Source organism: Bombina bombina, unplaced genomic scaffold, assembly GCF_027579735.1.
Source record: "Bombina bombina isolate aBomBom1 unplaced genomic scaffold, aBomBom1.pri scaffold_475, whole genome shotgun sequence".
NCBI lineage: Eukaryota > Metazoa > Chordata > Amphibia > Anura > Bombinatoridae > Bombina > Bombina bombina.
Genome location: NW_026512398.1, coordinates 86,307 through 101,734, shown reverse-complemented (window position 1 = coordinate 101,734; position 15,428 = coordinate 86,307). Strand labels below are relative to the sequence as shown.

The 15,428-nt window shown below is 49.0% G+C and overlaps 1 protein-coding gene across 1 annotated transcript in view; it reads right to left on the bottom strand.

Annotated features, from left to right (window-relative positions):
- The window catches only part of RADIL (Rap associating with DIL domain), a gene marked incomplete at its 5' end in the record, with an annotated part of 141,764 nt that extends 127,694 nt beyond the window's left edge, over positions 1-14,070 (bottom strand). Inside the window, 2 exons of the mRNA XM_053696945.1 lie at positions 12,714-13,385; positions 13,796-14,070. Of these exons, the coding sequence (XP_053552920.1) occupies positions 12,714-13,385; positions 13,796-14,070 (947 nt within the window). The remainder of the gene's footprint in view (positions 1-12,713; positions 13,386-13,795) is intronic.
- Between the last annotated feature and the right edge of the window lie 1,358 nt (positions 14,071-15,428).

The following is a 15,428-nucleotide window of genomic DNA, read 5'->3' as shown; positions in this document are numbered from 1 at the left end:
TCATAATGGCACAGTCTTATTACCTAACCCTTCAGTAAGACCCCCACTTGTTACCAGCAGCAAATCATAATGGCATATTCCTATTACCTAACCCTTCAGTAAGACCCCTACTTGTTACCAGCAGCAAATCACATTGGCAAATTCTTATTACCTAACCCTTTAGTAAGACACCCACTGGTTACCAGCAGCAAATCACATTGGCACAGTCTTATTACCTAACCCTTTAGTAAGACACCCACTGGTTACCAGCAGCAAATCATAATGGCACATTCTTATTACCTAACCCTTTAGTAAGATACCCACTGGTTACCAGCAGCAAATCATAATGGCACATTCTTATTACCTAACCCTTCAGTCAGACACCCACTTGTTACCAGCAGCAAATCATATTGGCACATTCTTATTACCTAACCCTTCAGTAAGACCCCCACTTGTTACCAGCAGCAAATCATAATGGCACAGTCGTATTACCTAACCCTTCAGTAAGACCCCCACTGGTTACCAGCAGTAAATCATAATGACACAGTCTTATTACCTAACCTTTCAGTAAGACCCCCACTGGTTACCAGCAGTAAATCATAATGACACAGTCTTATTACCTAACCCTTTAGTAAGACACCCACTGGTTACCAACAGCAAATCATAATGGCACATTCTTATTACCTAACCCTTTAGTAAGATACCCACTGGTTACCAGCAGCAAATCATAATGGCACAGTCTTATTACCTAACCCTTCAGTAAGACACCCACTTGTTACCAGCAGCAAATCATAATGGCACATTCTTATTACCTAACCCTTCAGTAAGACACCCACTGGTTACCAGCAGTAAATCATAATGGCACAGTCTTATTACCTAACCCTTTAGTAAGACACCCACTGGTTACCAGCAGTAAATCATAATGGCACAGTCTTATTACCTAACCCTTCAGTAAGACACCCACTTGTTACCAGCAGAAAATCATAATGGCACAGTCTTATTACCTAACCCTTCAGTAAGACCCCCACTTGTTACCAGCAGCAAATCATAATGACACATTCTTATTACTTAACCCTTCAGTAAGACCCCCACTGGTTACCAGCAGCAAATCATAATGGCACAGTCTTATTACCTAACCCCCACTGGTTACCAGCAGCAAATCATAATGGCACAGTCTTATTACTTAACCCTTCAGTAAGACCCCCACTGGTTACCAGCAGCAAATCATAATGACACAGTCTTATTACCTAACCCTTCAGTCAGACACCCACTGGTTACCAGCAGCAAATCATAATGGCACAGTCTTATTACCTAACCCTTCAGTAAGACCCCCACTGGTTACCAGCAGTAAATCATAATGGCACAGTCTTATTACCTAACCCTTCAGTCAGACACCCACTGGTTACCAGCAGCAAATCATATTGGCACAGTCTTATTACCTAACCCTTCAGTAAGACACCCACTGGTTGCCAGCAGCAAATCACATTGGCACAGTCTTATTACCTAACCCTTCAGTAAGACCCCCACTGGTTACCAGCAGTAAATCATAATGGCACAGTCTTATTACCTAACCCTTCAGTCAGACACCCACTGGTTACCAGCAGCAAATCATATTGGCACAGTCTTATTACCTAACCCTTCAGTAAGACACCCACTGGTTACCAGCAGCAAATCATAATGACACAGTCTTATTACCTAACCCTTCAGTAAGACCCCCACTGGTTACCAGCAGCAAATCATATTGGCACAGTCTTATTACCTAACCCTTCAGTAAGACACCCACTGGTTACCAGCAGCAAATCACATTGGCACAGTCTTATTACCTAACCCTTCAGTAAGACACCCACTGGTTACCAGCAGTAAATCATAATGGCACAGTCTTATTACCTAACCCTTCAGTAAGACACCCACTTGTTACCAGCAGCAAATCATAATGGCACATTCTTATTACCTAACCTTTCAGTAAGACACCCACTGGTAACCAGCAGCAAATCATAATGGCACAGTCTTATTACCTAACCCTTCAGTCAGACACCCACTGGTTACCAGCAGCAAATCATAATGGCACAGTCTTATTACCTAACCCCCACTGGTTACCAGCAGCAAATCATAATGGCACAGTCTTATTACCTAACCCCCACTGGTTACCAGCAGTAAATCATAATGGCACAGTCTTATTACCTAACCCTTCAGTAAGACACCCACTTGTTACCAGCAGCAAATCATATTGGCACATTCGTAGTACCTAACCCTTCAGTAAGACCCCCACTGGTAACCAGCCGCAAATCATATTGGCACATTCTTATTACCTAACCTTTCAGTAAGACACCCACTGGTAACCAGCAGCAAATCATAATGGCACAGTCTTATTACCTAACCCTTCAGTAAGACCCCCACTGGTTACCAGCAGCAAATCATATTGGCACATTCGTAGTACCTAACCCTTCAGTAAGACCCCCACTGGTAACCAGCCGCAAATCATATTGGCACATTCTTATTACCTAACCCTTCAGTAAGACCCCCACTGGTTACCAGCAGCAAATCATAATGGCACAGTCTTATTACCTAACCCTTCAGTAAGACACCCACTGGTTACCAGCAGCAAATCATAATGGCACAGTCTTATTACCTAACCCTTCAGTAAGACCCCCACTCATTACCAGCAGCAAATCATATTGGCATATTCTTATTACCTAACCCCCACTGGTTACCAGCAGCAAATCATAATGGCACAGTCTTATTACCTAACCCTTCAGTAAGACCCCCACTGGTTACCAGCAGCAAATCATAATGGCACAGTCTTATTACCTAACCCTTCAGTAAGACCCCCACTCATTACCAGCAGCAAATCATATTGGCATATTCTTATTACCTAACCCTTCAGTAAGACCCCCACTCATTACCAGCAGCAAATCATATTGGCATATTCTTATTACCTAACTCTTCAGTAAGACCCCCACTTGTTACCAGCAGCAAATCATAATGACACATTCTTATTACCTAACCCTTCAGTAAGACCCCCACTGGTTACCAGCAGCAAATCATAATGGCACAGTCTTATTACCTAACCCTTCAGTAAGACACCCACTTGTTACCAGCAGCAAATCATATTGGCATATTCTTATTACCTAACCCTTCAGTAAGACCCCTACTTGTTACCATCAGTAAATCATAATGACACAGTCTTATTACCTAACCCTTTAGTAAGACACCCACTGGTTACCAACAGCAAATCATAATGGCACATTCTTATTACCTAACCCTTCAGTAAGACACCGACTTGAAACAAGCAGCAAATCATAATGGCACAGTCTTATTACCTAACCCTTCAGTAAGACACCGACTTGAAACAAGCAGCAAATCATAATGGCACAGTCTTATTACCTAACCCTTCAGTAAGACACCCACTGGTTACCAGCAGCAAATCATAATGGCACAGTCTTATTACCTAACCCTTCAGTAAGACACCCACTTGTTACCAGCAGCAAATCATAATGGCACAGTCTTATTACCTAACCCTTCAGTAAGACACCCACTTGTTACCAGCAGCAAATCATATTGGCACATTCTTATTACCTAACCCTTCAGTAAGACCCCCACTTGTTACCAGCAGCAAATCATAATGGCACAGTCTTATTACCTAACCCTTCAGTAAGACCCCCACTTGTTACCAGCAGCAAATCATATTGGCACATTCTTATTACCTAACCCTTCAGTAAGACCCCCACTTGTTACCAACAGTAAATCATATTGGCACATTCTTATTACCTAACCCTTCAGTCAGACACCCACTGTTTAGCAGCAGCAAATCATAATGGCACAGTCTTATTACCTAACCCTTCAGTAAGACCCCCACTGGTTACCAGCAGCAAATCATAATGGCACAGTCTTATTACCTAACCCTTCAGTAAGACCCCCACTGGTTACCAGCAGCAAATCATATTGACACATTCTTATTACCTAACCCTTCAGTAAGACCCCCACTGGTTACCAGCAGCAAATCATAATGGCACATTCTTATTTCCTAACCCTTCAGTAAGACCCCCACTGGTTACCAGCAGCAAATCATAATGGCACATTCTTATTACCTAACCCTTCAGTAAGACCCCCACTTGTTACCAGCAGCAAATCATAATGGCACATTCTTATTACCTAACCCTTCAGTAAGACCCCCACTGGTTACCAGCAGCAAATCATAATGGCACATTCTTATTACCTAACCCTTCAGTAAGACCCCCACTGGTTACCAGCAGCAAATCATAATGGCACATTCTTATTACCTAACCCTTCAGTAAGACCCCCACTTGTTACCAGCAGCAAATCATATTGGCACATTCTTATTTCCTAACCCTTCAGTAAGACCCCCACTGGTTACCAGCAGCAAATCATATTGGCACATTCTTATTATCTAACCCTTCAGTAAGACACCCACTTGTTACCAGCAGCAAATCATAATGGCACAGTCTTATTACCTAACCCTTCAGTCAGACCCCCACTGGTTACCAACAGCAAATCATAATGGCACAGTCTTATTACTTAACCCTTCAGTAAGACACCCACTCATTACCAGCAGCAAATCATAATGGCACAGTCTTATTACTTAACCCTTCAGTAAGACCCCCACTTGTTACCAACAGTAAATCATATTGGCACATTCTTATTACCTAACCCTTCAGTAAGACCCCCACTTGTTACCAGCAGCAAATCATAATGACACAGTCTTATTACCTAACCCTTCAGTAAGACCCCCACTTGTTACCAACAGCAAATCATAATGGCACAGTCTTATTACCTAACCCTTCAGTAAGACACCGACTTGAAACAAGCAGCAAATCATAATGGCACAGTCTTATTACCTAACCCTTCAGTAAGACACCCACTTGTTACCAGCAGCAAATCATAATGGCACATTCTTATTACCTAACCCTTCAGTAAGACCCCCACTTGTTACCAGCAGTAAATCATATTGGCACAGTCTTATTACTTAACCCTTCAGTAAGACCCCCACTGGTTACCAGCAGCAAATCATAATGACACAGTCTTATTACCTAACCCTTCAGTAAGACCCCCACTGGTTACCAGCAGCAAATCATATTGGCACATTCTTATTACCTAACCCTTCAGTAAGACCCCCACTGGTTACCAGCAGTAAATCATAATGGCACAGTCTTATTACCTAACCCTTCAGTAAGACACCCACTGGTTACCAACAGCAAATCATAATGGCACAGTCTTATTACCTAACCCTTCAGTCAGACACCCACTGGTTACCAGCAGCAAATCATAATGGCACAGTCTTATTACCTAACCCTTCAGTCAGACACCCACTGGTTACCAACAGCAAATCATAATGGCACAGTCTTATTACCTAACCCTTCAGTAAGACCCCCACTGGTTACCAACAGCAAATCATAATGGCACAGTCTTATTACCTAACCCTTCAGTAAGACACCCACTGGTTACCAGCAGCAAATCATATTGGCACAGTCTTATTACCTAACCCTTCAGTAAGACCCCCACTGGTTACCAGCAGCAAATCATAATGGCACAGTCTTATTACCTAACCCTTCAGTCAGACCCCCACTGGTTACCAGCAGCAAATCATATTGGCACATTCTTATTACCTAACCCTTCAGTAAGACCCCCACTGGTTACCAGCAGCAAATCATAATGGCACATTCTTATTACCTAACCCTTCAGTAAGACCCCCACTGGTTACCAACAGCAAATCATAATGGCACAGTCTTATTACCTAACCCTTCAGTAAGACCCCCACTGGTTACCAGCAGCAAATCATAATGGCACATTCTTATTACCTAACCTTTCAGTAAGACCCCCACTGGTTACCAGCAGCAAATCATAATGGCACATTCTTATTACCTAACCCTTCAGTAAGACCCCCACTGGTTACCAACAGCAAATCATAATGGCACATTCTTATTACCTAACCCTTCAGTAAGACCCCCACTGGTTACCAACAGCAAATCATAATGGCACATTCTTATTACCTAACCTTTCAGTAAGACCCCCACTGGTTACCAGCAGCAAATCATAATGGCACATTCTTATTACCTAACCCTTCAGTAAGACCCCCACTGGTTACCAACAGCAAATCATAATGGCACATTCTTATTACCTAACCCTTCAGTAAGACCCCCACTGGTTACCAACAGCAAATCATAATGGCACAGTCTTACAGGAATTGGTAGAGCAGTGCTGGGGAAGGGGGTAACAACACAGACATCCTGTGAGGTGTGAGGAGAGACTGATGTGTGTCATGTGCAGATGAATGTGTGTGTGATGTGTATGAGGTGCAGAATATATGTGTATATGTGTGTATGTATATATATTTATAAGGCATGCGTGTGTGATGTGTATGAGGTGCAGTATATATATATATATATATATATATATATGTGTATATGTGGTAAAGTAGAACTGAATCCAACGGACGGCCTCTGTTGTTGAAAGTGATCCAAGAACAGCCGGCACACAGGAAATTCCTGTGTGCCGGCTGTTCTTGGATCACTTTCAACAACGGAGGCCGTCCGTTGGATTCAGTTTTACTTTACTGTATGTATTTACTCTGCCGAGCACCTGGTGGATGAATATCTGGCGAGTGCCGTTTCCCACGAACAATTTATGTGTATATGTGTGTATGTATATATATTTATAAGGCATGTGTGTGTGATGTGTATGAGGTGCAGTATATATGTGTATATGTATATATATTTATAAGGCATGTGTGTGTGATGTGTATGAGGTGCAGTATATATATATATATATATATGTGTATATGCATGTATGTATATATATTTATAAGGCATGTGTGTGTGATGTGTATGAGGTGCAGTATATATGTGTATATGTGTGTATGTATATATATATTTATAAGGCATGTGTGTGTGATGTGTATGAGGTGCAGTATATATGTGTATATGTGTGTATGTATATATATATATTTATAAGGCATGTGTGTGTGATGTGTATGAGGTGCAGTATATATGTGTATATGTGTGTATGTATATATATTTATAAGGCATGTGTGTGTGATGTGTATGAGGTGCAGTATATATGTGTATATGTGTGTATGTATATATATTTATAAGGCATGTGTGTGTGATGTGTATGAGGTGCAGTATATATATATGTGTATATGTGTGTATGTATATATATATTTATAAGGCATGTGTGTGTGATGTGTATGAGGTGCAGTATATATATATATGTGTATATGTGTGTATGTATATATATTTATAAGGCATGTGTGTGTATGGCATTGCAGGGGTGTGTACACACATTATGTATGGGATAAAAGTGGGGTTTGGGGTGGTACCTTAGACAATAGGGTTATATAGGGCACTTTACGTTCCACTGTAGGGTAGGATATTAAAATAAAAGAGAGGCAGGGTTAAGCTATTTTGGGGAGGATGTAGTATTATATGTAGGGTAGGCTGTGCACATAGTAAGCTTTTAGTGAGACGGATGCACACAGTAAGACTCTGCAGTGACACCTGTCAGGGTGAACAGATTAAAGTTCCATAATACCCCGGATTAACCCAGCCTCACCTCACAGAACCATGAGTGTAAATAACCAGACATACTAAACAAACTCTTCAAGTAAATGCATTTGGTGTTCAGACAGTTCTGTGGTTTGTATAGCAGATGGGAGTTATGGGTCAGCACCCAATGTTCCACTTGCTAATGACCATAGGCTAAGGGAAATTGGTGTGTGTGTGGGATGGGGATCAGAAGCACAGGCCGGGGGGTGATATGTGTGTATGAGCGTGAGGGGTCAGAAGCGCAGGCCAGGGGGGGTGATATGTGTGTGGGGGTCAGAAGCACAGGCCGGGGGGGGGGGATAATATGTGTGTGGGGCTCAGAAGCGGGGGGGGGGGGGTGATATGAATGTGGGGGTCAGAAGCGCAGGCCGGGGGGGGGGATAATATGTGTGTGGGGGTCAGAAGCGCAGGCCGGGGGGGGTGATATGTGTGTGGGGGTCAGAAGCGCAGGCTGGGGGGGGTGATATGTGTGTGGGGGTCAGAAGCGCAGGCCGGGGGGGGATGATATGTGTGGGGGTCAGAAGCGCAGGCTGGGGGGGTGATATGTGTGCGGGAGTCAGAAGCGCAGGCTGGGGGGGGGTGATATGTGTGTGGGGGTCAGAAGCGCAGGCCGGGGGGGGATGATATGTGTGTGGGGGACAGAAGCGCAGGCTGGGGGGGTGATATGTGTGTGGGGGTCAGAAGTGCAGGCCGGGGGGGGATAATATGTGTGTGGGGGTCAGAAGCGCAGGCTGGGGGGGGATGATATGTGTGTGGGGGTCAGAAGCGCAGGCTGGGGGGGATAATATGTGTGTGGGGGTCAGAAGCGCAGGCTGGGGGGGATAATATGTGTGTGGGGGTCAGAAGCGCAGGCCGGGGGGTGATATGTGTGTGGGGGTCAGAAGCGCAGGCCGGGGGGGTGATATGTGTGTGGGGGTCAGAAGCGCAGGCCGGAGGGGGGGGGATAATATGTGTGTGGGGGTCAGAACCGCAGGCTGGGGGGGGTGATATGTGTGCGGGAGTCAGAAGCGCAGGCTGGGGGGGTGATATGTGTGTGGGGGTCAGAAGCGCAGGCCGGGGGGTGATATGTGTGTGGGGGGTCAGAAGCGCAGGCTGGGGGGGGGTGATATGTGTGTGGGGGTCAGAAGCGCAGGCCGGGGGGGGGTGATATGTGTGTGGGGGTCAGAAGCGCAGGCCGGAGGGGGGGGGGGGATAATATGTGTGTGGGGGTCAGAAGCGCAGGCTGGGGGGGGGTGATATGTGTGCGGGAGTCAGAAGCGCAGGCTGGGGGGGTGATATGTGTGTGGGGGTCAGAAGCGCAGGCCGGGGGGGTGATATGTGTGTGGGGGTCAAAAGCGCAGGCCGGAGGGGGGGGGGATAATATGTGTGTGGGGGTCAGAAGCGCAGGCTGGGGGGGGGTGATATGTGTGCGGGAGTCAGAAGCGCAGGCTGGGGGGGGTGATATGTGTGTGGGGGTCAGAAGCGCAGGCCGGGGGGGTGATATGTGTGTGGGGGTCAGAAGCACAGGCTGGGGGGGGTGATATGTGTGTGAGGGTCAGAAGAGCAGGCCGGGGGGGGGGGGTGATATGTGTGTGGGGCTCAGAAGTGGGGGGGGGTGATATGTGTGTGGGGGTCAGAAGCGCAGGCCGGGGGGGGGGGATAATATGTGTGTGGGGGTCAGAAGCGCAGGCTGGGGGGGGTGATATGTGTGTGGGGGTCAGAAGCGCAGGCCGGGGGGGTGATATGTGTGTGGGGGTCAGAAGCGCAGGCCAGGGGGGTGATATGTGTGTGGGGGTCAGAAGCGCAGGCTGGGGGGGGTGATATGTGTGTGGGGGTCAGAAGCGCAGGCCGGGGGGGGTGATATGTGTGTGGGGGTCAGAAGCGCAGGCCAGGGGGGTGATATGTGTGTGGGGGTCAGAAGCGCAGGCTGGGGGGGGTGATATGTGTGTGGGGGTCGGAAGCGCAGGCCGGGGGGGGTGATATGTGTGTGGGGGTCAGAAGCGCAGGCCGGGGGGGGGGGTGATATGTGTGTGGGGGTCAGAAGCGTAGGCCAGGGGGGTGATATGTGTGTGGGGGTCAGAAGCGCAGGATGGGGGGGGTGATATGTGTGTGGGGGTCAGAAGCGCAGGCTGGGGGGGATGATATGTGTGTGGGGGTCAGAAGCGCAGGCTGGGGGGGGTGATATGTGTGTGGGGGTCAGAAGCGCAGGCCGGGGGGGTGATATGTGTGTGGGGGTCAGAAGCGCAGGCCAGGGGGGTGATATGTGTGTGGGGGTCAGAAGCACAGGCCAGGGGGGTGATATGTGTGTGGGGGTCAGAAGCGCAGGCTGGGGGGGATGATATGTGTGTGGGGGTCAGAAGCGCAGGCCGGGGGGGGTGATAATATGTGTGTGGGGGTCAGAAGCGCAGGCCGGGGGGGATGATATGTGTGTGGGATGGGGGTCAGAAGCGCAGGCCGGGGGGGTGATATGTGTGTGGGGGTCAGAAGCGCAGGCCGGGGGGGGGTGATATGTGTGTGGGGGTCAGAAGCACAGGCCAGGGGGGTGATATGTGTGTGGGGGTCAGAAGCGCAGGCTGGGGGGGATGATATGTGTGTGGGGGTCAGAAGCGCAGGCCGGGGGGGTGATATGTGTGTGGGGGTCAGAAGCGCAGGCCGGGGGGGATGATATGTGTGTGGGATGGGGGTCAGAAGCGCAGGCCGGGGGGGGTGATATGTGTGTGGGGGTCAGAAGCGCAGGCCAGGGGGGTGATATGTGTGTGGGGGTCAGAAGCGCAGGCCGGGGGGGTGATATGTGTGTGGGGGTCAGAAGCGCAGGCTGGGGGGGGTGATATGTGTTTGAGGGTCAGAAGAGCAGGCCGGGGGGGGGGGTGATATGTGTGTGGGGCTCAGAAGTGGGGGGGGGGTGATATGTGTGTGGGGGTCAGAAGCGCAGGCCGGGGGGGGGGGGGGATAATATGTGTGTGGGGGTCAGAAGCGCAGGCTGGGGGGGGGTGATATGTGTGTGGGGGTCAGAAGCGCAGGCCGGGGGGGTGATATGTGTGTGGGGGGTCAGAAGCGCAGGCCGGGGGGGGTGATATGTGTGTGGGGGTCAGAAGCGCAGGCTGGGGGGGGGTGATATGTGTGTGGGGGTCAGAAGCGCAGGCCGGGGGGGGTGATATGTGTGTGGGGGTCAGAAGCGCAGGCCAGGGGGGTGATATGTGTGTGGGGGTCAGAAGCGCAGGCTGGGGGGGGGGGGGTGATATGTGTGTGGGGGTCAGAAGCGCAGGCCGGGGGGGGGTGATATGTGTGTGGGGGTCAGAAGCGCAGGCCGGGGGGGGGTGATATGTGTGTGGGGGTCAGAAGCGTAGGCCAGGGGGGGTGATATGTGTGTGGGGGTCAGAAGCGCAGGCTGGGGGGGATGATATGTGTGTGGGGGTCAGAAGCGCAGGCTGGGGGAGATGATATGTGTGTGTGGGTCAGAAGCGCAGGCTGGGGTGATATGTGTGTGGGGGTCAGAAGCGCAGGCCGGGGGGGGTGATATGTATGTGGGGGTCAGAAGCGCAGGCCAGGGGGGCTGATATGTGTGTGGGGGTCAGAAGCACAGGCCAGGGGGCAGATATGTGTGTGGGGGTCAGAAGCGCAGGCTGGGGGGGGATGATATGTGTGTGGGGGTCAGAAGCGCAGGCCGGGGGGGGTGATAATATGTGTGTGGGGGTCAGAAGCACAGGCCAGGGGGGTGATATGTGTGTGGGGGTCAGAAGCGCAGGCCGGGGGGGGGGGTGATAATATGTGTGTGGGGGTCAGAAGCGCAGGCCGGGGGGGATGATATGTGTGTGGGGGTCAGAAGCGCAGGCCGGGGGGGGTGATAATATGTGTGTGGGGGTCAGAAGCGCAGGCCGGGGGGGATGATATGTGTGTGGGATGGGGGTCAGAAGCGCAGGCCGGGGGGGTGATATGTGTGTGGGGGTCAGAAGCGCAGGCCGGGGGGGGTGATATGTGTGTGGGGGTCAGAAGCGCAGGCCGGGGGGGGGTGATATGTGTGTGGGGGTCAGAAGCACAGGCCAGGGGGGTGATATGTGTGTGGGGGTCAGAAGCGCAGGCTGGGGGGGATGATATGTGTGTGGGGGTCAGAAGCGCAGGCCAGGGGGGGGTGATAACATGTGTGTGGGGGTCAGAAGCGCAGGCCGGGGGGGATGATATGTGTGTGGGATGGGGGTCAGAAGCGCAGGCCGGGGGGGTGATATGTGTGTGGGGGTCAGAAGCGCAGGCCAGGGGGGTGATATGTGTGTGGGGGTCAGAAGCGCAGGCCAGGGGGGTGATATGTGTGTGGGTGTCAGTAGCGCAGGCCGGGGGGGGGGGGGTGATATGTGTGTGTGTGGGGGTCAGAAGCGCAGGCCGGGGGGGTGATATGTGTGTGGGGGTCAGAAGCGCAGGCCGGGGGGGGGGGGATGATATGTATGTGGGGGTCAGAAGCGTAGGCCGGTGGGGGGGGGGGGAGTGATGTGTATGTGTGTGTGGGGGGGTGAAAAGTGCAGTCCAGAGGTGGGGGGGTGATGTTTATGGGGGGGGGTGTTAAGAAAATATGCATCACACTGTGTGGACAGTACACAGCCTGCTGCCCGACTTGTGGTAGAATTTTTCTTCTGCTTTTAGTGAATGTGATGTACTTGAGTAGGGAGTATCTTTTTATTGGTGCTTAATTCTACTCCTGCTGGGACGCCTTATTACTTCTAATATAATTATTGTCACTTTATAGTAATAAATCTATCCTGCCCAGTGAGCTGCGCCTTCCTATTTTGCATTCACTAGAGGTCTTGTGCATATGAAATTGCTGGGATCCCTGGGTATTAAGCCAGCTCCTGATCTCCGCTGTCTCATCAAGCTTCCTGTGGGAAATGTATCCACCCTATGTCCATGCAGAGCGCTTGCCACATAAAATATTCATTATTCCCTATTTACTCTCCATGATTAAACAGCTGCAGCAAACGTACATTAAATGAAAGAACAACAGCATTTAGTATTATTTACCTATTATGACCTTCTGTGCCTGGTCCCTGATGTCTTTATCCCCCACAGAGATAATGGGGTTATATTCTTTTCTAGCAGACCCAGACATACTGCAGTGCGTGGTAACAGTTTCAATAATACTCATAACATTTACAGTCCATCATCACAATCATCATACTGTCCTTGTGAAACCATCATAAATCTTACCCAAACCATCCTCTGAATACGTCTGGTGACCTTCAAAAGGAGCTGCCCAAAGTCCCCAGGTGTAAAGCATGAAGCAGAGTGTTGGATACAGAGACACAGAAGAAAGGAGGGTGTAAGTTTGTGGTCATCACCCCCTGGCTCAATCAAGGTCAGGATTTTGTTCACTAGGGAGTCCTCCAGCTGTCGTTCATACTCCAGGTTTAGATGCTTCCTGGTAATTAGGTTTCCTCCTCGGCTACAAGATGCAGACTCTTTCTTCTTGGATGATGAGGTCTTCTCCCTTAAGTGTCTCCCACACATCCTGCAAATGAGGTCTGGTTGAGAGCTCAGAGAACGCAGCCGTGCCAGAGCTTGGTCAGGCAATGGTTGAGCTTTTGCTGGGTCTTTGTAGAGCAGAAGATAGTAAGCTCCAAAACCAAGCAGATCGCCATGCTGCAAAATGGTTGTCCTGTCAACTTTGGAGAAGTTGACAGACACACTGGCTCCAGGAATAGGTTCCACCACCAACTTCTTCTCGCTCCTGAAAGCGGCGCACCTTGGAGGCTTCACCTTGCGGATGGTGCAGTGCAATGGGAGAATGTCTGGGGCAGACAGGATAATGCTGGGTTTGCTGGATGGGGTCCGGAATCCAAATGTATGCTGCTCACGGTTTAGAAGATAAACCAAACTGTCCTGCAACAGAAAGATGAGACAATCAAGCCAGAATATAAGCATTCCCCTTTCTAAATAGTGACTCACACACAGGGTATGATAAAACCTACAGTAATAACATGACGAGAGATAAGAGTCACAAATATCGCTATTACACAAAAACACAGTGCTATGAATCCTTACACTGGGAAAAATAAAAAAACATTTCTGATGTGATAACATTACAACATATCTCAAGATTAGCGAGAGAGTTAAACGTGTCAGGAATTACACTGGGATTTTAGGTTATGCGATGCTAGGAGAATATCATTTAATTGCAAATGAGCTGGTGACCAGCTAATAATTAGTGCTGCTCTGTAAACACAAGGTGAAGGGGATACATTATCTAGGCCCTGAGACCTTGGGATTACCCACCCTATGAATAAAGTCACCTGCTCATGGCTGTATCCCTGCAAGAGAAGGAGATGTGCAGAGTAGTACAGCGAGTGTCTGATGATGGCTGCTCTCTCCTCGGGGAGGACGCTGGCATCTGCGCGCCTTTCAGGGATTGTAGCGTATGGTCTCCTGGCATCCTCCTCCTGAGCAGATGGAAGGGTCAGACTCGTTTCACTGAGCGTCCGGCGCAGCGGGGGAGGTGTGGAGGTCACTTGGCATCTGGCATCTTTTGCTCTGTTTCTCTGTAGCCGCCGCGCCTGAGCGTTTATTCCTATAAAATATTAGTGGTCAGAATAAACACACAGAGCAAATCAGTGCATACCAGCAAGATGGCAACACTAACAGCACATACCAGCAAGATGGCAACACTAACAGCACATACCAGCAAGATGGCAACACTAACAGCACATACCAGCAAGATGGCAACACTAACAGCACATACCAGCGAGATGGCAACACTAACCGCACATACCAGCAAGATGGCAACACTAACAGCACATACCAGCAAGATGGCAACACTAACAGCGCATACCAGCAAGATGGCAACACTAACAGCGCATACCAGCAAGATGGCAACACTAACAGCGCATACCAGCAAGATGGCAACACTAACCGCGCATACCAGCAAGATGGCAACACTAACCGCGCATAGCAGCTAGATGACAATACTAACAGCGCATACCAGCTAGATGACAATACTAACAGCGCATACCAGCTAGATGACAATACTAACAGCGCATACCAGCTAGATGACAATACTAACAGCGCATACCAGCTAGATGACAATACTAACAGCGCATACCAGCGAGATGACAATACTAACAGCGCATACCAGCTAGATGACAATACTAACAGCGCATACCAGCTAGATGACAATACTAACAGCGCATACCAGCTAGATGACAATACTAACAGCGCATACCAGCTAGATGACAATACTAACAGCGCATACCAGCTAGATGACAATACTAACAGCGCATACCAGCTAGATGACAATACTAACAGCGCATACCAGCTAGATGACAATACTAACAGCGCATACCAGCTAGATGACAATACTAACAGCGCATACCAGCTAGATGACAATACTAACAGCGCATACCAGCTAGATGACAATACTAACAGCGCATACCAGCTAGATGACAACACTAACAGCGCATACCAGCGAGATGACAATACTAACAGCGCATACCAGCGAGATGGCAAAACTAACAGCGCATACCAGCGAGATGGCAAAACTAACAGTGCATACCAGCGAGATGGCAAAACTAACAGCGCATACCAGCTAGATGACAATACTAACAGCGCATACCAGCTAGATGACAATACTAACAGCGCATACCAGCTAGATGACAATACTAACAGCGCATACCAGCTAGAAGACAATACTAACAGCGCATACCAGCTAGATGACAATACTAACAGCGCATACCAGCTAGATGACAATACTAACAGCGCATACCAGCTAGATGACAATACTAACAGCGCATACCAGCTAGATGACAATACTAACAGCGCATACCAGCTAGATGACAATACTAACAGCGCATACCAGCGAGATGGCAATACTAACAGCGCATACCAGCGAGATGGCAAAACTAACAGCGCATACCAGCGAGATGGCAAAAC